The sequence below is a fragment of the Diadema setosum genome, chromosome 16 (assembly GCF_964275005.1).
Source record: "Diadema setosum chromosome 16, eeDiaSeto1, whole genome shotgun sequence".
Taxonomy (NCBI): domain Eukaryota; kingdom Metazoa; phylum Echinodermata; class Echinoidea; order Diadematoida; family Diadematidae; genus Diadema; species Diadema setosum.
Genome location: NC_092700.1, coordinates 3,507,094 through 3,531,374, shown reverse-complemented (window position 1 = coordinate 3,531,374; position 24,281 = coordinate 3,507,094). Strand labels below are relative to the sequence as shown.

The 24,281-nt window shown below is 36.7% G+C and overlaps 1 protein-coding gene across 1 annotated transcript in view; it reads left to right on the top strand.

The window, feature by feature from the left end:
• The window catches only part of LOC140240208 (ovostatin-like), a 48,888-nt gene extending 30,973 nt beyond the window's left edge, over nucleotides 1–17,915 (top strand). Inside the window, exons 21-33 of the mRNA XM_072320001.1 lie at nucleotides 2,210–2,313; nucleotides 3,204–3,255; nucleotides 4,917–5,009; nucleotides 6,057–6,233; nucleotides 6,832–7,073; nucleotides 7,964–8,038; nucleotides 9,244–9,418; nucleotides 10,142–10,365; nucleotides 10,916–11,155; nucleotides 13,028–13,167; nucleotides 14,878–15,055; nucleotides 16,539–16,641; nucleotides 17,863–17,915. Of these exons, the coding sequence (XP_072176102.1) occupies nucleotides 2,210–2,313; nucleotides 3,204–3,255; nucleotides 4,917–5,009; nucleotides 6,057–6,233; nucleotides 6,832–7,073; nucleotides 7,964–8,038; nucleotides 9,244–9,418; nucleotides 10,142–10,365; nucleotides 10,916–11,155; nucleotides 13,028–13,167; nucleotides 14,878–15,055; nucleotides 16,539–16,641; nucleotides 17,863–17,915 (1,856 nt within the window). The remainder of the gene's footprint in view (nucleotides 1–2,209; nucleotides 2,314–3,203; nucleotides 3,256–4,916; nucleotides 5,010–6,056; nucleotides 6,234–6,831; nucleotides 7,074–7,963; nucleotides 8,039–9,243; nucleotides 9,419–10,141; nucleotides 10,366–10,915; nucleotides 11,156–13,027; nucleotides 13,168–14,877; nucleotides 15,056–16,538; nucleotides 16,642–17,862) is intronic.
• The last annotated feature ends 6,366 nt before the right edge of the window (nucleotides 17,916–24,281 follow it).

Here is a 24,281-nt window from a genome sequence, read left to right as displayed (position 1 = left end):
GAATATCTCGCAAAACGTTAAAAGCTAAATCTTCACCTCGACCAGAACTGTACACACCCTTTAAGCATGCCTCATTAACACATTCTGTCCATAATTAATGCCAACTTTCAAAGCAGTAGCACTGTCCTTTCAAAAGTTATTAGAGTTGAAAGTGAAGAGTGTGGACAAGGTTTTTCAGAAATGAAAAAGGGATTCTAAAGACACACCTAATCACACTATTCTACCAAAAATGTTCGAGATAAACTGCTAAAAAACACACTTTCCTGCCCGTTTTATGATCCCAAATTTTAGCATATTGTAAAAGAAGACCCGCTCTTTCAGAAAATATGAAAAAGTCAAGTTCGGCTAGGTTGACCCATTTCACTTATTTTCAGTCCTCACACAAAATCAGTGTGTGCGACTTTATGTTCGTGTTGAGGTGCACGGTCACATAATCTATATTCAAGGAATATAGGTTTGGTAGGGCCCTATACATGTCAAAACTTTCTCGTGAAGAAATTATTAGTAGGGTTGGTCTATAATCGAGTTATCTATGTTGAAGTAATGGACAAATTGATTTGCTTTTGTTTCGAATTGCCATTTGTAACTTTTTTTGTTCACGTTGCACCCAGAATGGGTCGATTTATGAATGGTTTGAATGAAATCAATAAATATCAAGGGAAAAAGTGTTGAGTTGGTTTGTTTGCATTATGAAGTTTGTTTGAGTGTTTGTGGGTGTTTGTTTGTATTACGTATGTATTAGCGGTGTGCAATGGCAGTTCGTTTGTGCTAAAATCAAGTAACGATTGACAAATTTTTTACGGCGTGTGGAAATTATTCGCTCATGCATAAAGCATGCCAAACCTATTCTGGGACAAAGAATAGTGGTATGGACGTTCTAGTTTATAAGACTGATGGAAGAAATGACTGCAGGGAAAATTGAACAAAGACAAATAACATTTGGGGAGGGTACCTCCCTCGTATGTATTTTCTCTCGGTCTCTCTCTCGCCTAGCCCGCCTCACCGCTGATATTTGGTTGACACACCCATACTATTTTTAGATCAACGCTGGTGTGAATTCTTTAAACACGTGCTCATACACTCTGAAGGCGTTTGTATTGCCACAGTAGCGCCACTATATTCCACATACACACGTAAACATGCAGGCACACGTATACACACAGACAAACAAACCCCTACCACTATGTAACCACCACACATGCACAGTTTCTACATATTGTATTATTATACTCCAAACTCACACACACACACACAACAAATCATACACATCACATATCATGCAACTCACAATACACACACACACACACACACACACACATACGCATAACTTACCAGTCATACCCATCCCACCAAAGCTTAACACCGGAGGAACCACGCCGAGCCCGGGGCGACAATCCGTGACGGGGCGACAATCCGTGTCGCAACAAATTTTTTGCCAACACGGATTGTCGCCTTCGAGGTCAAAAACTGGGAACTGCACAAGCGTCACGGATTGTCGCCAGGCGACAATCCGTGTAGGAGGCGACAATCCGTGTAGGGGCGACAATCCGTGTCGCAACAGGGCAGGTTCAATGGTAACCTGGCTGTATAAACGCAGTCAAGCGGTACATACATTGTTTTGTTTTTGTTTTTTTTTTGTTTTTTTCAACGGCCAATTACATGAGCCATTGAACAATTAAAATACCAATCGTATGCAAGGTATAAATCAACCGTGCGCTGATGGGCTGAAAAAAAAGTTCTACACAGAAAGTTACTTGAATGGGGTCAGCGAAACGAAGGCGAATATCTACTGAACCCACCATTGATCGTCATAGACGTTTCCATACGAATTTTATAGCAAGTTAGGGGCACATTACATTGAAGTAAAAAAACATAAATAAATACTGCGTTACACGCAGGTTGGGTTTGTATCCTGGTATTATTGAATTGATGATTTATCTAATCTTTGGATGTCAACGTTGTCACATTCAAACGTTGCTACGTGGAAATTCCTGCTCTAATACTTACTCAGGTACATATTGAGTAGTAATTTCATTTTCTTTTTTCTTTGGTTCTTTATACGTCTTTTGAAGCAGCTACATATTACAAAGGCTCTAGAAACGTTTCAACTAGTGATTTGGAGATGTTTTACTGGATGGCAAAGAAGGCAGTTGGTGTGATGGGAAAGTTGTAGCATGTATTTTTTTTTTTTGCCCATTTATTGTTCCAGTCGATGCTGTAGCAGACCGTATTACAGATGAGAATGTGGAAATTGCTTCAGGTAATTACACTTTTCCCGTCGTAGATGCCCTTGAAGACACCATACTTGTGGAGGTGAGTTCAAACCTCCGCGTACTATCATGCAGTAGACCGGAAGAATTAGTGAATGAGATACAGTTCATACATTATTAACAAAAATCCTGCAGAATCTGATGTGTTAGATATTGTTTTCAATTCCATTCACTTTTGTTTCTCAACATGTGCAAATGAATCACGTGACGAATCAGTAATTTCTTTTTCCTAACGTCTATAATTAAGCGAGTACTTACGAAAATACAAGTATTCAAGGGCATAGTGGTAGTGAGATGTCGTTTGACTGGGGCAACTTTTAATCTCCTAAAATACAGCAACAACAACACTTGGTAGGTCGAATCTATTTTCATGGTATACATGCAAGCTTTAAGACTGCATCTTACGGATTTCTTTCTGTCATTTTTTTTTTCATTGTTCATTACTTGTAACAACTTTAGAATCTTTACTCGAAAATTGAGCGTTCATCTTAATTATCGCAAAGTGGGATTTTTTTTTCTCTTGAATTTAGTTGATGACATACAAAAAATCTTCCTTCATTCGGATAGCTTCTATAACCCTCATTGAATACCAAAAACAAACGGACTAAGAAGACATAAACTTAGATTAAATTAGTGCAATATGATAGAATAGCAGTTTTTGCTAAAATGGAACAATTAAGTTGAAAGACTAAAAGTAGTTGTTCGGCTATCTTAAGATTTATTATAAAGAAAAATGATCTGCTCTGTTAATTTCATTATTGTCTACACACACACACACACACACACACGCACATACACATATATTAATGTACAATCGTTTCACATCAACCTGTGAACGAAGGAAAGTATACATTATCAGTATTGTTTATTCAAAATTTATGTTAACATCTCGTATCTCTCTCTCTCTCTCTATTTCTCTCTCTTGCATGTAAGCCTGAAGGTGCAGAAAGAGAAGAAACTTTCAGCGAAATGATATGTCCAGATGGTAAGAAGTTTGAAATGATCTTTCATTCCTGGAAAGAAGTCGTATCATGCAGTTATAGAAATCATCTTGAATAAATTTCTATTATGAATAAATTACAGGGATCTTTTCTCTCTCTCTCTCTCTCTCTCTCAAGAGAGAGAGAGAGAGAATTGGCGTTTTCCATAATGATACATGTAATTACTTATCCATTTGTGTCGTTTATTCATGAATAATGTATTCATCTTTTTATTTATTCATTATCTAAGATATATTTCTCATCTATTTTGTAATCCAATATTTTCAAACATTCTATCATCTCCGAAGTTCACGGGATCAAACACTATTGAAATATCAGTCACGGAAATCATAAGCTACTCATGGTGACAGGGCATTTTTGTATTCTGCACCGAAATTATGGAATAATCTCCCTTTGTTGTTTTCTTCCCCGACGGCAGGAACTACGGTTACTGAGTTTAAGTTCAGGTTAAAAACCCATCTTTTCAACAATGCAATCTATTTTTGAATTATGTATTTTGTGATATTTACTATAATCCACTGGTAAAGCGCATTTGAACATGTACGTTTATGGAAAATGCGCTATATAAATGTATTGTTATTATTTGTATTCTTATTGTTTTTATTGTTATAACTACTACTATTATTACTTTGTAATGCTCAGTAGAGTATATTTTCATAGTGGCTGCGCAATATAAATATCAGCTTTTGTCATTATTATTTTCTTTAACTCAAATGTCTCCCCAATACTCTAGTGTCTTGAAAATGGAAAGAGTTAAGGCTCTCAGGTGTGTTAAGCTGTACCTTTTTTTAATCACAAGTTTATCATTAGAACTGGAATGAATGGAAAAATCATTGATTATTTAAAGTGTTCAAAACACCTTCATCTTCAATTTCCATTTCAATTTCAATTTCAATTCCAAGTTTTATTTGAGAATATATGCATCACAAAACCAACCAAAAAGGCGCACGCTCTGATTTTTCGACAGGACTCAAAATAGGTGGCACTCGTCAACCTTGTCAATCTTGGTTTTTCATATTTTCCATAAGAGCAATATTCTTCTTTTACATTAGTTTATCATTTGGGATCATAGCAATGAAGGTAACCTGTGTTGCAGAGGTTTCTCTGTTTTGATCTTTTAATCTTTTTATTGGTAGAATATTGTGCCTAGGTATGCCCTAGAGGCCCTTTTTAATTTTCTTTTAAACTCTGAAAGGGTGATGCTTCTGCTTTGAAAGATGATTTTAGTCATGAACAGGATGTGTTGATGAAGCATGTGAAAGTCCATCCTATTCATATGATTTCTTCATCGTTACTTTTATGTACTTTTGCAGCCTATTGTATCCCCATTCATTCCACTGAGGACGAGATGGGAAGATTATAAGCGCTGGAATCGACCCTATACTTTAGAGCCTCTTTCAGTACACACTTTTCCACTTTCGAATGTTTTTTTTTTTTTAATATTTAGATTGAACGATTTAGATTTTATTTAGGAGACTCTATTCAAATGAAGTGATATATAATTTCAAAGCTTAAAATCTGCTCTCTCAGAATGTGCCTTTAACAAAAATTCTTGTCGACTTTTTGTTGTTGTTGTTGGTGTTGTGTTTCAGGGTCGCATTTGATTTTTTCTCTTACTTTCCGTCGTTTTTGTTGGTTCTGGTAGATGAGGGTGATGAACCATATTCCAAGATGGTGACTCTCGCTCTGCCGGAGGTAATTGTTCCAGGATCTGCACGAGGAAGAATACAAGTTATCGGTGAGATTGATATGATTTCATAATTGTGTATATCTTGTATTTCTAAACATATTCCCCACCCTTTCTTTCATATTACCAGAAAACAAGTAGTTCGTAGCAATTTAAAACTTGACATACTGACATATTCACAAGAAAATCATTTCGTGTACAAAAATAGTGTTTATGTGGTGATGCATCCACATGAAAACTAGACTTACACCTCATATGCATATATTTGACGTCGGTACAGACAAAATATCTTCCAGGAAATTGTTTATCTAAATTCAGATTCAGGACAGCTTTTCAAGGCCAATCTATTTTGTTTCATTTTCGTTTGATGTCCTTTTTTTTACCTCCAACTTAATGATGACCAATCGTCCATTGGGTTATAAGAACTCATACATTGTATCTAAAAATATATATTTTAGGAGAGCAAAAAGATATATCTTTTATCTTAAGATTTTTTTTTTGCGTCTTCTCATGACAACATCAATGTTGACATCACATTAATCAGAAGCATTGTGTTTGATTATATCAGTAATTGTAATGTTTTACATCTCAATTCAGTGTAATTCATACTCACAGTTGCATTAGGAGGTTTAATGATTGCAACTGAAATAGGAGGGCTTGTCCCTCCAAATTCAATTTCATATTTGGATTTCGCGGTATTACATTTATTTTCTAAACAAACTTCCATGATTCCGTGCTTTTTTGGTAAAAATGCTGCCGATTTCATTCGATACACTGTTTGCCCCTGTATGATTCCCGTGTCAATCACAATACAATACTGTTTGTTTGGTTTTTCAGCCCTCAAAATATTGCAATACATTCGTACACATAGCTTTAATCGAAATTCTAACAGTATATAACTTTTGCAATAATTGAGCTACAGTCCTTGAACTGCACAGCTATGTTCTACTGATACTTCCGCATCCACTGAAATGACATTGCCTTTGTACTCAATGTGTAGCAAGTGAAGACAGACAGGTTGTATACGTAATAAAGAATAAGAACATAATTGTGAAGGGAGCACATATGAAAAGAGCTTGCTGTGATTCTGTTATACAGGTGATGTGATTGGACCAGTCATGAGTAACCTTGGAGAACTGCTGAGGATGCCCTTTGGATGCGGGGAGCAGAATATGATCACCATGGCACCCAGCATCTTTGTGATGCATTACCTGACGGAAACTAACCAGATGACTGATGAGATATCATCAAAGGCCTTGGAGTACATGGAAAACGGTAAGTGTCCAAACAACGGACTAGTCCCTTGGGTGGCTGTAGGTTTCAAAGCTATAAAATATGGTTATTCAGAATTTAGTGTGACAATTCTATGGCAAAAAAAAAATGCCTTGTGAAGGCAAGCATAAGTCAGTTTTAAGAGTCCATGTGCTCACACAGTATAAACAGAGGCTTAGGCCAGCATCAATCGAAAACATTTGTATGCAACATTATGTAACGTAGTATGGACTCTCAGCAGAAGAGAGAATATAAGATAGATCTGGTCAGTGTATGATGCGAAAGTTAATCCTAAAATGAACAAATCCTATGTTTTTTTTTTCTGCAAAGAAGCTGTCCCCAAGGTTATGATTGCGTTTGTTTGGAAGTTGTTTGTGCAATCCTTCTTATTGTATTTTTAAAGATGGGGAGGGGGACAATAAACTAGAGGAGAAAATTCCCATTGTGGAAACAAAGACACATGTTTTAGATTAATGAATCATCCTAGTTCCCCTACCGATGATAACACCACAAAGTTTACGGCATTCCCCAACGTTCCCGATGGTATTGCTTACATCAACAAAGGCATAATACTTTGTTTTTAAAATATACTGCAATAAAGGCTACCAGCGAGAGCTCACCTACCAGCTACCAGACGGGTCCTACAGCGCCTTTGGGATCAGGGACGTTCACGGCAGCACCTGGCTGTCCGCGTTCGTCCTAAAGTCTTTCAGTTTGGCAAAGGAGTTTATGGAAGTTGACGAAAACAATCTTGGGAGAACACGGGAATGGCTCCTTCAGCACTCTACGGACGCAGAAGGTTGCATCATCAAGCAGGGTCGAGTCATCAACAAAGAAATGCAGGTAGGCTTAGATTTTACCATGAACAACACTTCTTAATAGTACCTTATCATTACGCAGTTTCAGCTAATGTAAAAAAAAAAAAACAAAAAAAAAAACAAAAAAAAAACACGGATAGTAATAATAATCAAAATGAAACGTCACGTCATTATTGAAATAGAGTGATGACCAACTAGCCAAGAAACTTTCCGTCTTGTTGTCGTTTGCAATGCTTAATTTTAAAATGAGTAGCAATATGAAGATTTGCCACTGCATTTTTTATTTAATATGTGCATTATGTATAGATAGGTCCCTGGTTGCCACGTGTTCGAGCTTTTGCTCATAGTGGCAGTCCTTCTTCCGCATAATTTCTCAGGTAATTATTTGGAAATTTGGTAATCATTATATATTGTTATTGGACTTAATTTATACATCTATTTTCCTTCTCTAAATCATGTACATCGTAATCAGTATAAACTGATATTTATGTGATATTACTGAAAATAGTCTTGATTTAAGTATGAAATTGTGTTGGCAGAAAAATAAATCAAACAAACAAACAAACAAACAAACAAAACAAATGTTTGTAAAAACAAATGTTTGTAAAACCATACTCCGTAAGAAAATGTATGGCTATTCACTTGAAGGGGATGAGTGGATTTTATGTCATGACTGAAATAATTTTCATTTTCTTCTTCTTGTCCCAGCTTATGCAAAGCTTTCTCACTTGTAATCGGGTGTTTGCTTCCCCCCCCCCCCCGCAAGTCTGATCGGCTGATTGTGATCAAAATGTAGCCCAGTTATCATACTCCTGATATAGCTTCCCAGAATTCCCGCCGCAAATTTCCTAGCCGACGCTGACAACTGTCTTCTTTCTAACACGTGAGTCCACTTCTTCATCCTCTCCAACCCAGGGATCCGTCTCCAGCCCTGTTACCATGACAGCATTTGTGACAGTCGCCATGCTTGAATCTGGAGCATCCCCTGATGTGAGTTGTTTGCTTAAATTGGTTTACATCCACCTCAAGTCATCAAACAAATTTGGGCCGATATCATAACCTGTGCTATCTAAACTCACAGGTGTCCGATTTTCAATGCCCTCATGGTATAGTTGTTATTCTGCTGCATTGATCCCAGCCATATGGCCTGGCAGAGTTTGAATTAGTTTACCACACAATTATTTATTTTTCAATATGTTTCAGCATTTTTTGACGCACAGAGGGACTTTGTCGACGTTGCAGATGATTTATGCTGTTCTTTTTCCTTCATGATACTATACCTGTACCGCACAGGTAGTTCTAGCTCACAAAATGGAATACACAAGTATGTTTAACTTCATGTATTATATTATATGACTATGTTTCCGGCGGCCTCTGCAGCCCCATTTGTCTGAAACGTAGTGCGCCGTTGGTAGATAAGACATTCTCATGTTTTTCCCTCTTCGCATTCTAGTTTTCTTCGATTCAATCCTCGCTCCGGGGAAAACATTGCTATCAGACGTTGCTCTCACGTCGTCTTGTCAGTCTAGACTGATATATATATATATATATATATATATATATATATATATATATATATATATATATATTTCAGTCGCATCCCGCTACCGCTAACGGGGAGCCTCCAAGCTTTGTTGCGGCCTAATACGTGCCTCCCCGTTTTGTTATGTACACCCCGTTTCAACGCTGCGTACTAGATTCCTCATTAGCACCGGGGCTGCCGTAGCATTTTCTTTTTTCAGTTTAAAACTCTAACACGAGCATCCTGGCAATCACATCCTGCCACGTTTGACTATCCCGTCTCACCGCGTTGTTTCATGTCCATCCCGTTTAATCCACGGTGGCCTGAAACGGGGCCGCCGTGGTTACCGGGAACATCGTGTAAACGCATCCTTATACCTTATACTCTAATAATGTTTATGTTTTCGGAGTTGTACCCACCTAAAATAAATTGTAGCTGCACATAATGAATGTCTGGACTACCCGCATCATTATTTGGTTTACGTTATCATTTTACATTATTTTTGTTGTTGTTGTTGTTGTTTTCTTTCTAAGATATCTAGTTCGTGTATAATTATGTATGTCTAAGGGTCAGACTTGATAATACGAGCGAACCTCCATTTCTAGTACAGTACTTATCGTAGCACATATCCTCCTTCTAACATTTTTCATTCAATATATCTCACATCATGTAGGGTCATGAAGTAGTCCTTGGGTTGTATTGTATGGAATACTGGCTGAACACCACATCTCCTGATGATATGAACACCTATGCGCTGGCTTTGACCAGCTATGCTTTAGGCTTGGGCAGCTACTTCACCAGCCAGTCTCGAGCTCTAAGCCTCCTTAACGACAGAGCACAAGTAAAAAGTAAGCCCCTTTTCTGGTCGCAAATATATCACTCCAAGAAAACCCTGTGTGTTCCAATCATGCTATCACCTGTTTTTTTTTCTTTCTTTCATCTGACCCCAGAATGTATAAGCTCACAATATTGCCAGAAGCAGTAACATTGGGGAAAATATGTTTACATGAATAACTGATATTAAGAACATGCGTCATCTCGAGCGTCCAATGAGCTATAAATAATCAACATAATTTGCTTTTATTGGTGCAATGTAGCCAACTGATGAAGCATTATGTACTGAACATAATCTTAGGTTTGAAGCTGTATCTTCTTATTATGGCTTTTATCATATTATTTTTTTATTTTGGGATGTGGTAGAATATATGCATTATCATCCATTTCAGTCTTTTTTTTTTTCAACCATAATACTATGGCATTATTCGTTTCACCTGCAATTTAAAAATGATTTCGTATCATTTGCCATAGCTCTTTCTGATCGAGAATGTGACACTTTAGTGTTTATATCCAAAATTTGTAGATAATTATGTGTAAGTGCATTTGCTCTTGAGCAAAGTTAGACAAAATTGTTTGGTTCCATCTTTTCAGTTCTTCTTGAAATAAAGGTAAACGGAGGTATTGAAATTAACCTTATAAGGAGATGATTCATGGATAATGCGCAGATTCAACGTTTGGTAACCATTTTTTTTCTTTTTTTTTTTGAAAAAAAAAATCAAACCTTTGCCTCGAAGATGGGTTTCGTTTCTGGAGCAGCGGTGATGTTGTTGAGAAAGAAGAGAGCTTGTGCATCCACCATTGCCATGCCGACTCCTCCAGTGTAGAGATAACAGCTTACGTTCTGCTGGCACATCTTCATCAGAATCAGCCCTTCGATGAGATTTTTGACGATGTTTTGCCGATAGTCCGCTGGCTGAATGCTCAGCGAAACGCCCTCGGTGGTTTCTCTTCGACTCAGGTTAGAATTTCACTAGGTGTTGTCACCGTTTAGGCTACTAATCAATTCTCCTTTGCGAGAACGGAGCTTTGAAAGAGGAAGAGTACATCACATTATCATTATGAAAACTGAACAATAAAAAAGTTGATAAAATGTTACGTATGAGAGTAGAAATAAAGAATGAATCTGAATGGAAATCTAAAGTTTTTGGGGCAATAAAGAGAAGTATTATTAAACTGCTTGTGTAGATTAAGAGCTATTAAACAGGCAAAACGATGAGAACGTCGAAGGTCGGTAAGTATCACTCAAGATTGAGGTTAATCTGTTTTCATTTGAAACTCTTTAGAAAGTTTATGTCCTAAGAGCATGCTTTGCTGACAGTTTGTTATGGCATTTAATGATCCCATAGGCATCAGAAAGCATATTCGTCTTTTTTTTCTTTTTTCTTGGATCAACTGAAAGGGATATTGCACTCCCTAATCTAGAGGTTACCAAACGATGAAAAACAAGTTGAAATGATATAAAATTATAATTATTTATACTTATGTATGTCTACATTTTTCTTTTTCAGGACACTGTTCTTGGATTGCAAGCTGTGGCTCAGTTTGCAGAGAGAGTGTATGGCCCAGATTTGCCATTAGATCTGCGAATTGACGTTCAAGCTTTGAGGTCGGGCTCGAATGATGTCACAGAGGAGTTTTCCTTCAACATCGATGACAACAACCACCTTGTGCGGCAGCGTGAAGACCTGCGGGAGGTTCCGGCAGATCTATGGGTCACAGCGAGGGGTAGTGGGTGCGCTCTGTTCCAGGTGGGTATGAGTACTTAAACCCTTTCTGTTTAACAGACTTTTGTACAGTCTGTGTGTTTCAGTGCCGATCGGCGTTGAAGGGAAATATTTCGTGCAACCAAGATTTCGCACTTAGTCAAAATTAGTGCATCTTGTAGATAATATAATGGTGTTGGATTTAACAGCTTCTTTATACATATGACTATGCTGCCCTACTTCGGCAAACGGAAGAAAGTGACATCGAGTACAAAAGCTACATATGAAGAAAACATGTTTTTTTGGCAGGGCCTTCAACATGGAAATTTGTGATAAGAAATAATGTCGGCATTCCTGCAAGTCATACGGTTATGCATCTATGACAATTCGAAGAACTTTGATATTTTCATTAAAAAACTCACTATTATGTAACTTGCTTCCTTTTGCCAAAGTATTATAGATTTGTAGCAAATAATTATGAAAAAATCTGGCAAAAGGTGGCATGTGACAATCAAATCATGAGTATGTTACCTGCTTCCTTTTGTCGAAGTATTATAGATTTGTAGCAAAATAAGAAAACAATTGCAAAAGGAAGCAAGTGACAATCATATCATAAAGATGTCACTTGCTTCCTTTTGCCAAAGTTTTTTAGATTGTGGGCAAATATAAATAATTTGGCAAAAAGGAAGCAAGTGAAAATCATATCATGAGATTGTAAGTTGCTTCATTTTGCCAAAGTATTTCAGATTTTTAGCAAACATACACAGATCTGAACTAGAAATCCATATCTGGCGATTTTTTGTTGGATTTGTGATGCAGAGTCACATTTGAAGATTGCCCTAAGGTAAAAGAAAAGTAAAGATTTTTTTTTTTTTTTGCAGTAAATCTCTTTACATTTTTCATATTAATTTGTTTTATATGTCTCAGTTTTTCGTTATCGTTCAGGTTCAAAACAGCACAACCTTTTGTCAAATATTCCACAGTGATTGTATAAAGCAACCTCTTAGGTAGGCTACATGGATGCTATGCCAAGTTTCACTCTTCAATGTTCAGCTCTCTGACACACAAGGTTAAAATAATTGTTCATTTATGGGGGAGGTGATCCGTGCAGGTGGAGAAGTATTCAGCTAATGTAAGGAAGATGAACAACAGTTTGTACAAGCGAACGCAGAGACTGTGTCACCAATGTGAAGTGATATTATCAGTTCATCAGTAGAACAATAATTGAGCTGGAAAATGTGTGCCAACAATCCAAAACTGAAAACAAACACAAACGCTGATAAACAGCTATTTAACTTGCCTAAATCGACAGTGCAAAAGCTAACAATACAGTAGCTATAAACGCGGGAAGTGATATACACATTGCGCTAATGCCATTTCTTTAAAGGCATAATTTACCATTTGCAGATGAAACAAAAACCCAGCATTAGTGCTTTAAAATAGTTCTAAAATGTGAGTTAGGGATAGAAACAACAACTGTCAAAATTTGAATTCGTATAATCGATGTTAAGTGTTGTAAAATACACAAAATGTGAACAATAGTTATAATAAAAATTTTTCCAGACTAAACCGTATACAGTTACGGTTTATTGAGAAAAACCCTGATATCTCCATATATTTTAGGTTTTATTGCAAATATTTCATATGGTAGGATGTTTTATGATACAACAGACCTACACATATGCATCAAATGTGATATCTTGAACATTTTTGAAATCACTGCTCCCAAAGGTAAACTGGACCTTTAAGCAAAATTCAGGTTCAATAGTCGAAGGATCTTCTCTTGTCACTTTGCATCTGACCTACTAAGGTGGATGTGTAGTCCAGACAAATGCGTACAAACTTGAACACAAAAAAGATATAGAAAGTGAGTAAGACATTTTCTTTTTCTCTTTATGTTGCTTTTGCTTTGAACAGGCTGAGTTACGTTATAATGTTCCCGTGGTTCCTCCACAACGCCCGCTGTTTAGCATTAATGTTACAATCCGTGAATGGAACGGAAGATCCCCAAGTGACCCTACAACATGTGGAGACAAAACTCTGCGCATCTGTGTCAGGTTAGTTTGCCTTCTTTTTCTTTATTCTTTAATCCGTTCAATCACAGTGCACCAACGAAAACAAAGATGACCGTGTGTATTATCTAAAAAAAAAAAAAACAACAAGCAAACAATCGGGGTGGGTTACACATACAAAAATGGATAAATTCTGGTAATTTCTAGTGACTTCTAAATATAAGAGGCTGTTTTTTACTGTTAAGTTGTTAGATAAAAGAAAAAGAGACAGAAAGACAAACATAGAAACAGAGAGAGAGAATCAATTTAATTTCGAGTTGTTGTATGGGAAGCTGTTTGACTGTTCAAACTAAGGAAAGTGGCGTCAACTTTTCAACGCTGGCCATGACAATTGAATATCTTATATGTAACTACAATGTATGTGGAAGGTTTCCTTCTTGCTGTTGTCTATTTTTTTTTCTGCGAAATTGGATGAATGGGGAATGAATTTTGGTAATCAACAATCAGCCAAGTGTTATACCACCGAGTAGTTAGGAGCTTATCAGCTTCTTTAACCCTAAAGGGGCCGGGCTTTTTTGGCTATGCTCAGACCGGGGGGGGGGGGGGGGCGGATTCCCCCCCCCCCCCTGAGATCTCGGCCATCGGTGGTGCGATCGCGATGAAATTTTGCATGCGTTAGACCCGCGTCATAATCTACAAGATTGTGTTATAAGATTTTTTGAAACAATCAATTTCTAATTTTAATTAATTAATTATGCAAATTAAGCTCAAGGTGATATTTTAGCTTAATTAAAAGCATTGAGAGTCTAATTTTTGATCTGTAAATCTGTTTTAGCATATTCAACAATTGCACATCACAAAAACTTCCAAAACTCATTTCAATTCTTATGTATTTTATTGTTTTCAGAATTTCTTATGTATTTCTTTGTTTTTCAACTTTTGTTTTTTCTTTGTTTTTTCATTGGAAATTGTCACTGACCACTTTTCTACCATAATTAGCACAAAATTAATCAATGAAAGTGATTAATTGTAAAAATAATCAGGTTTTTATGCCTTTCATGACAGAGCACTGTTTTCCATAGGAAATGTACACAAAATCACAAAATTGTGCCCGTTTTGGAGCGACATTCCCTTACAAAAATGGGCGTGGCTTCGCCAAAGTATGCGCGGACGTTGCAAATTTGGTCTCAAAAGTTGCGCGAGACTTGAACGAAGAAAGTCAAGAAGACTCGCGATGAGGCCTTCTCGCGTTACAGAATTATAGCGCGAAACGTCGAGGGGGGGGGGGGGCGGATTCCGCCCCCCCCCCCCGGCCCTTTTAGGGTTAAGAGGTAAGTTTAATCAGCGCCTTTGGTGCTTACGAATACTTAAATCTGGCAGAGGCAATTATTAACAGGCTACTCAGTAACTCAGATCAGACTTTCGGGTGTCGTCACAGCTAAGGCTAGTCATTTTCCCAATACAATACAAGAGGCTATTAAGACATTATTAGGCAAAAGAAATCATGCTCTCGGCGTGGTACATATGAATGTGACAATAAACCCTGTTTCAGTAAACGTTGGCACTGCAGAAGTGGAAAAGAAAAATCGAATGTCGTATATGTCGAAGGTTTGAGGTTTATTAGTGAGCATGACAGAGCAAAAAAAAAAAAGGTATAATTTTAACTGTCTCTCTATTTTAAAGTCATTCTTTCTCGCTCTTTATTTTTTATCTATCTCACACCCTCTCTCTCTCTCTCTCTCTCCCATCTGACAGGTACACAGGGAATGAGGTGGAGACTGGTATGGCTGTAATGGAGGTTAAAATGGTGTCTGGATTCATCCCCCATGAGGACTCTTTAGAAGCTTTCCTCACAAGACGCGGCGCCACCATTGGTTTGAAGCGCATTTACAAGTATGCCCCTGGAAAACCTCTGGCCCTCTATTTTGATTCTGTAAGTGAAAATCAGTGCAATTCGATGTATTATTGTTTGTTTGAAGTTTCGTTTTTTTTTTATGTTAAATTTATATTGTATTTCATGATATGGTTTACATATTATTTTAGCAGTTGATGGGGATAGTGTCATTGGATTGCCCCTTTTTTCTTTTTGTAGTTTTACCATTACCTTTGATTTTTTAGCAGAATCACATTTTTTGGCTTCTCTTAAAAATAACAGTTTGGGAAATTTTTGGTGGGTAAATTATGTTTCATTCGGGGGGGGGGGTGAATGTTAGTCGGTAAAATATTTGACTGTTATGACATAAACGTTAATAGAATTTAACTGAGTACTAGAAAATGAAAAAAATATGATACTGATTATGAGAATATGTTTGTTCCAGATTCTTGCCGTTTTGCCATTTGAGTATATGCGACCATGCACAAAACTAACAAAAAGTCGCACACATTGATTTTGTGCGAGGCCTGAAAATACGTGAAATGGGTCAGCCAAAGCAATCTTCAGTTTTTTCATATTTTCTGAAAGAGCAAGTCTTATTCTGCATTATGCTAAAGTGTGGTATCATAAAACGAACAGGAAACTGTGTTTTTAGAATGTTTCTCGAACACCTTTTAGTAGAACAGTGTGATTAGGTGTGTCTTAAAGCGAACCCTTTACATTTTTTTTTAACACTGTCCATACTCTTCACTTTCAACTCTAATAACTTTAGAAAGGATAATGCTACTGCTTTAAAAATTGGCCTTTATGATTTAAAAAAATATGTTATTAAAGCATGCTCAATTTCAGCTTAATATGATACTCTGTCTCTTCATTGTTGTTTCTCCGGTGGTTTACATCCTGTTTTTTGTTCCATTCATCGCACAGGTAGCATGACTTCGTAAAGATTAAGCATCAGAATAGACCCTGTCCTTCGCTTTCCAGAGTGTGTGCTTTCTTTCCCATATGAAGAGATTGGGTTGATTTAGATTGGATTTAGGTTGGGGGGAGTCCATTTGAATTGAATTATACATCATTTTATGGCTCAGAGTCTGCTCTTTAGAGTCTGCCCTTAACTGAAAATCTATGTCAGGTGACTTTTTGTTGGCTTTGTGATGCAAGGTCACATATGGAAACCTATCCTATCTTTTATGATGTTTCATGGTGTGATGATTGATATGAATTTTGTATATACAGTAATGAATATCCTTGGATGAGGTCATAGTATATTGAACTGATTACTTCTTTCTGCTATGTAGCTCTCATGCACAATGTTCAAGACGCGATAATGTTTTATTATCATAAAGTACATTATCGTTAACGACGCATTATCTTTCAAGCTGCGCTCTCAGTATATTACTGTATTTTTTTTTTCTTATTACTCGGCATAGATGATGCTGAAGTTATGAAATGCTTCTTCGGGCAGAACGCAATTGTATTTAAAAGCTTCTACGGGAAGTTAGATAATTACTTTACATGTTAATTCGTTCTATTGCCCTCATAGTTTGATAGCAGAAAACGCTGCGTACTCATCAACGTGAAACAGGATATAGTCGTGAAAGATGCCAAATCATCGTTCATTAAAGTCTATGACTACTACAAGCCAGGTAAGTTCTGCTTTCAATCTTCTTTCAATTCAAGAGTACGAGGAAATTTCACACTGTGTTCACAATATGTTTACACTATCGCTCTCACAATGTGGAACACTGTGCTCTTTCTAGCAGGGTTACTTCGTCTAACTTTGCATGTCAATCTGGTTTAGGGTCCTAAGTCTCATTTATTATTTGTCTCTAACAACTTAGATGCATAGTACTGTTACTAAATTTCCATGAGCAGAATTTACCTGTCTTTATTTAGGTGGAAGCATGAGGTCACTAGCTATAATTACACATGTAGTTAGTACAATTTTTGTACGTTTATCTTTTTTGATTTTTCTTTATTTTGATTTTTTGTTGTTGTGTATTATACAATTTGCATTTCTTTTGTATTTTTTTTTTTTTTTTACCAGCAATATCACCGGAGATGTGTACATAACCTTCACACAATGACTAATTTCTACAATTCCAACTCCACGGTTCTTAAAACACATAACCTGCGACGTAATTACAGAATATGTTCTATAAATTGTCATCTAATATGTTTACGGATATATTGAGAATTACACTCACAAAATCAAGTGTTGCAAAGCAAACTGCGAGTGTAAGATGAGAGCGGAGATTGTTTCAGTGCCATCTTTCACATAACACCTGAAATTTCAACACAATTAAATGAAATTTCTCACAGGTAAGGGTTTTGTGAGGGGTTATGGCAGAGAGCCAAATTAAAGGCATTATTTACCATTTTAGATGAAACAAAAAACAAGCTTTAGTACTTCAAACTTATACTTCCAAAATGTAAGTGGGTAATAGAAATAACCAATATAAATATCTGAATAAGTAAAATCTATGTTTGATAATGTTAAGCGTTCAAAATGTGAAAAATAAGTATAATAAAATTGTTTCTAAACTAAACGGTCTACAGTTATGGTTTTATGAGAAAAATAATGATATCTTCTCATAATAGGATTTATTGCAAAATTGTTATATGGTAGGATGTTTTGTGATGCAACTGGCCTACAAACGCGCATGAAATGCAATATCTTGAACATTTTTTTTTTTTAATAGCTGCTCCCAAAGATAAACTGTAACTTTTATGAAGGTCCATTCTCTGCATCAATGTCAAAACATTTTCCTCATTTTCGTCTTTTCATCAACTTGTAAATATGTCGCGAATAATAACGGTGCTTATTGAAGCTATGGTTTCATTGTTACTTTTGTTTTGTCTTTCAGATTTAGTCAGCTTCAAGAACTACCATCCTTGCGAACTTGCAAACAATGAGTAAAGAATTAAATGGTATCCGTCTTCAAATGCCAAATCGTGACGTCAAATGGTTACAAAAGTTCAAAAGATGTGAATTATGTTCTCTTATAAGTAGTGGAAGTTTAATTGCATTACCGTATAAAAATTCTCAACGAAAGGGAGTAGCCACTGGAATATGTACATTGAACATAATTAACAAGGGTTTGATGGTATATCAAAAATCCATAATGATCACAATGTTTAACCTACTTAAAAACTTGGTGAAATGATTGAAGAAGCCAAACATAGTTTGTATTGCCAGAGCAATGAATTGCAGATGTAATATACACACTTAACTTTTTTTTTGTTTGATATTAGTCGCCATAACTAAAATCATTACGAAATAACGTAGAATAATTTTATTGAATAAATGATAATCATGCCAAAATCGAATTACCAACAGCAACACCAGCCAGGTCAATGAAAACCTTGCCCCAAGTCAATATTTCAAAGAGTGTTAATGTCATTGCTAGTTATGGTGCGTTTACAGTATAAATTCATTATTGCTCTCTTTGTTTTCTTTTGTGTGTGTGTGTGTGTGTGTGTGTGTGTGTTTCATGCGTGTGTTTGGTGATCTTCTACTTCTCACAGTAGGCCTAGAAAGGGAGAGGGCCCGGTAGCGTTCTTCATATCATAGTAAAGCTCTACAGCCACAACCCACAAATTGAGATCCTAATTCATTTCTGACCCCGCTACAACAAGAGGATCCTAAAGTCGCTGACGGGTGAGCCGAGAAAATCGAGTTTGAAGTCAGATCATCAAAATCCGTCAAAACGTCCAGATTTCTCTTTTTGACATACTTTTGCAGTCTAATGTGCCTTCTATCGTCTGCCGAAATTTTGAAGCTAAATGATCAAAGGAAAGGCAAGAAAATAGCATTTTTCTGGGTCATGATTTTCCGACTTTCAACGGAAGAGAAAACGTGCCCGGAGATTTGGATTTAGCGCCGCAGCTAGACTCCTCCCCTAGCAACAGCGGGGTAATCTCATTGGTCAAAGAGTGGCATTCTTGTCACTGATTGGTCGTGCATAGACTGATGATGCTAGACTGGAACATCGCAGCGGTTGCTAGGAGTGTACCTTTTATTGTCAAACGGTGAAAGCTTTTGCTTTCCCTTGATCACGATAGTGTCGGAAGGAAAACTTTGAAGGCGGTTTTCTGGAAACGCTGATTTCCTAAACCACTCCACATGCGCTAGTAAAATCAGCAATATCTCCGCAACCGAGTACTTTTATGAGTCATGTTATATATGACATTAAAGTGGAAGAGTTAGGGAATAATATCATGTCATTTTAAGAAAATTGTCCTCCCCCGACTTTCGGATCCTTTTGTTGCAGCGGGTCACATTTATTCATTCAAAAGTTTGTTGCCTTAACGTTTGAATCTCTTGACATATTTGTACCCCCAACGTGTCTTTAGTGTGGAGAGTTTATTAGACATTGGGTCTGATTTTATAGTGTAGTAGCTCAGTCTGCATAACCATTATCATGATTTATTTTTTACTTTCTATCTGCGTAATTTTCTGTCATCCCTTTTCATTCTTTTTCTCGTCTTCTTCTTCACCTTCTTTATCGTTTATCTTTCCGTTTCTTGTACGGTCCTGCCTTCGATTCCTTCTTCACCTTGCATTCTTCTTCTTATCCTCTCTCAATTTGTTTTACTCACTATGTCTATCTCTCTCTCTCTCTCTCTCTCTCTCACTCTGTCTCTCTCAAACAGCTCTCTTCATTCCCTTTCTCTCTTGGTGTATTTCTCTCTCTCTCTCTCTCTCTTTCGACTTTTAATTATAGTTATATAGGGATGTGGCAGTTATTGTAAATTTGGTATAAAACCAGATATTAAAGGGATGGTAAACTTTTGGTAAAGTTCAAGCTTCAGGCTACTACTTTTTGTCTCGCCCACCGGAGGTGAAGGCGAGACTAAGGGATCCAAATGTCGTCCGTCCGTCGTCCGTCGTCCGTCCGTCGTCCGTCACAAATGTTAAAGTTTACCTGCAAGACTCTCTTATGATGCATAACTTGGCAACTGTTACAGCAATGGCAGCCAAACTTGGATGATAGAAGCACTAGGGGTATCTTCATGTTATGGTGTTGTCGGAGGTCATGTGATGATGTCAAAGGTCATTTGAGGTCATATATTAAAGAGTATGTGCAAGACTCTCTTTTCTATGTTAAAGTTTACCTGCAAGACTCTCTTTTGACAAATAACTTCACATAAGTTGCTTGGATTACAACTTAACTTGGGTCATAGATGCACTGGGGGTACCTTCATGTTATGGTGCCGTTGGAGGTCACAGGATAAGGTCAAAGGTCATTTGAGGTCATACGTTAAAGTTTACTTGCAAGACTCTCTTATCACATGTAACTCGACACATGTTGCTACAATGGCAATCAAACTTGGGTGATGGATGCACTGGGGGTACCTTCATGTTATGGTGCCGTAAGAGGTCACATGATAAGGTCAAAGGTCATTTGAGGTCATACGTTAAAGTTTACTTGCAAGACTCTCTTATCACACGTAACTCAGCACATGTTGCTACAATGGCAATCAAACTTGGGTGATATTAGATGTCTCTTGGAAAGTTGAAGGTAACCACAAGGTCAAAGGTCACAGACGGGTCAACGAACTTTTAGGCCCAATGTTAAGTTTTTAGGGCGCATTTCGTTTATGGCTCATAAGTTTTGATCCCTTTGTCCGTTTGTGACAAAACTTAAAGTGAAGATGTCCCTTGGGGAGGTGAAGGTCGTCACAAGGTCAAAGGTCACAGACAGGGGTCAATAAACTTTTAGGGCCCAATGTTATGTTTTTAGGGCGCGTTTTGATTGTGGCTCATAACTTTTGGTCCCTATGTCCGTTTGTGACCAAACTTGGATGGTAGATGTCCCTTGGGGAGTTAAAGGTCATCACAAGGTGAAAGGTCACAGAAAAGGGTCAACAAATTTTTAGGGCCCAATGTTATGTTTTTATGGCACGTTTCGATTATAGCTCATTACTTTTGATCCCTTTGTTCGTTTGTGACCAAACTTGGATGGTAAATGTCCCTTGGGGTGTTGAAGGTCACCACAAGGTCAAAAGTCATAAGCAGATCAATTAACTTCTGGGAGTAATAAAACATATTAATTCCTTGTACGCGAATGGGCGAGACACAATTTGGCACTTGCCTTGTTTTGTAAAATAATGAGAAATCTCTTATGAAGTATGAGAGAGCAAGCAAAACTAAAAGGAATTCCCAAACTCACTTGATGAAAATTGGTGATGAATTGGCTTATATAGATATAAAAAAAAACAAAGAGGTCCTAAGGAAACTGGTAGGACCAGCCTTTATGACGACCACTTTGTTTTACTTTGTTCTTGGGTGTCTCAGCCATTTCAGACCAATTTTCATCAAATATACTATAATTTTTGTAAACCTCTAGAGCAACTTACAAGAATTAAGGAATTATCAGATTATACTAAAACTTAGCATGCTTTGCAAGAATAATCTATTCATGATAAATTCTAACTCCTATGTATTAGCATGATCCTTTTAAAATATGTCAGAGTTGAAAGTGAAGTGTGTAAAAGGTGTATAATAGATTTGAAGGGATCTCAGTAGTTAACATACCGAATTACAATGTTCTACAGAAAGTGTTCAAGAAAAAAAAAAGAAATCCCAAAGAAATAATATTCTTAATTCGTCTCTATTCGTCTTTATTGTCTCTAACCCTAATAAAACAATATCGAGGAGACTGAATTTTCTGAAAATAGAATAGAATAGATTTGTTTTGTTTATATATATATGAAGAGTTTGTTCGCAAAATCGATAAGTCCATTTTTGAAGATTTTGGAGTACGGTCACTGTCATAAAGTACAAAATAATACCTTTTAAATGATATATTGGTCACTACATATAAAGGTACATTTTTGAAGTTATGGTCAAAAGAAGAAAAAAAAGATCTTATTATTCTCCTTATTTTTCTTGAAATTTAATCGCAAATATCTCCATTTGGCAAATATGGACTTATCGGTTTTTGCAAACAAACTCTTCATATGTATATATAAATATTTGTATACGATCACAGACCTTTAAGTTTGTGATCGTCGCGTTTTCTTTGTATAGCATATTTTCTGGCCGTGCCTTGGCAATTCTTAATCAGATGTAGATTATCTGATAATAGATAACAGATATAACCATATAATTCGATTCTGTTTGATTGAGAAATTCAAGTAATTCATCCTATTTCAATTAACACCAGATAAATATTTTGTTCCGAATAATAACAATTAGGCTGAAAAGCAAAAAATGCAATTACTGTGACACTTCCTGCCAAAAAAAAAAAAGAGGCTTAATGGTTTAAATCAGAGTATTTGTGTCAAATATTGATATCAGTTTGAAAAAAAAACAACAACAACAATGATACAAAATATGATTTTGTACGGCATTTTAACTTTCAATCAACCTGTTAATTATATGATTGATAATCTTGAAAAAAAAAGGCGAGATATTGAAATGAGTGGGATTACAGGCATTGAAAAGGGCGTAAAACTGAACTTTGAATAAAAACGTGATGTTTACTTGGTTTTAATGACGGTTTTATCTACACAAAGACAAAATATTTTATCTGTTTGAACGTCTAAACAAGGATAAATGTTTCCCGCTGAATTTCGTACAAAGCCCTTTGAAAAGGATAAAGAAATCATTCCATCGTGCATTCCAGTTTAGCATGGGACATCTCGTGACTTGTTACGACATGCATTTTCGTCAAAAGGCATACTCGTATCCAGCCCAAGTGTATTTGATGTACCTCTGTGCTTACCTGATTGGATACAACTTACACACTATAACAATTATGACATGTGTATTGTTCTTTATTTTTTAAACCTTTCGTTTGTAATTCCCATTTCTCGAATTCATTATTCCGCTTTTCTTGTTCCCTCGTTATTAAGTTAGAAAGGCGTGTGTCTATAAACAGAGAGTTGACGATGTATAGATATATTTCTTTGTGTCTGCGAAATCTTATGAATATTAAGTTCTTTGTACGTTCATCTTCACCTGGAACATTGCATACGCATGTGTATTGTGAAAAGTACAGAACACAAATTGAAATACTTTTAAAAATATTATTGGATGCACACACTGGGCTGAATGCATAAAACAAGCAATTGGTTGTAAGCAATTGCTTCAAGCAAAAGCACAAGCTCGTCAGGCAAAAGGTCTAGCTCAAGCAATTGCTTAAGGGCGGACGTCCACTTGGGCGCGGACAAGCCCAGGAAGGGTTGCGGAAGCAAAGGAAGCAAATTCTGTCATTTCGGCATCCTGTCCGCGTCAGACGCAGAGTAAGTGTGTGAATCGGCTTGTCCTTGGACATTCCTAGGAATGTCTGCGGACTGTCCGCGGACTGACAGCGGACATTACTAGGAATCACTCTGGAAGAGCGCGAAATACCTCGGAATATGCTAATCGTAGCCGGGCAGCGCGGAAACATCTAGGATTACACCAGGAATGAACGCGGACAATCAGGATGCCTTCCGGACAACATAAGTTAGGCATGCGGACAAACTGCGGACAATACCAGGAAAATGGAAAGGTATAAATTTGGCGCTGACTTTGACTTTTCCTCATTTGACAGCTAGCCGTCATTGATGCTCCTTGTTGTGCTTCCGCAGTAGCTGCTGATATTATATTGATATGATTGGTCAATATTATTTTACAAATGTGACCACCAAAAGTCGAAGAATAGGACTGTCTGCATTTCGGCTGACGACTCATTCTTTTTGTTTTAATTTGTCTCATCTGGGGGAACAATCTTTTCTCTGCCTACAGTCACATGGATGATATTCGCAAACTTTTTGAGCCATATATATATATATATATATATATATATATATGTATATACATATATATATATATATACATATATATATTCTTTATTCCTTTTTTTTTTACACCTGTGCTTCATCAATCGTGAAGTATATACATGTTTTGTCTGATACTTCTGCAGAGCATGGCAAAATGATCGTAATCATTAAATTTGTTTTTCTTTCTCTCATTTTACCCTTGTGCATCTCTAACTTTCTCTTATTTTTATCACTTTTGAACATTTTGCAATGATTCAAGTCCGAGAATTTTGTTTTTCATGCTGAGAGCTTACTAGCCTATTGTCAATGAAGTGTAAATATGGGGAAATATTTTTAACCTATTTTAATTTACTTTTTTTTTGGGGGGGGGGGGGTGGTTCAGCTGGGCTGTCAAATTGGACAATCGAGTTTATTTGCAACTAAAACAAAAAGAGACCATAAAATCATTAGGTAATAATAACTACAAAAAACATTCAGGTAAAGAATATTTCTGAAATGATTTGTGATGCTT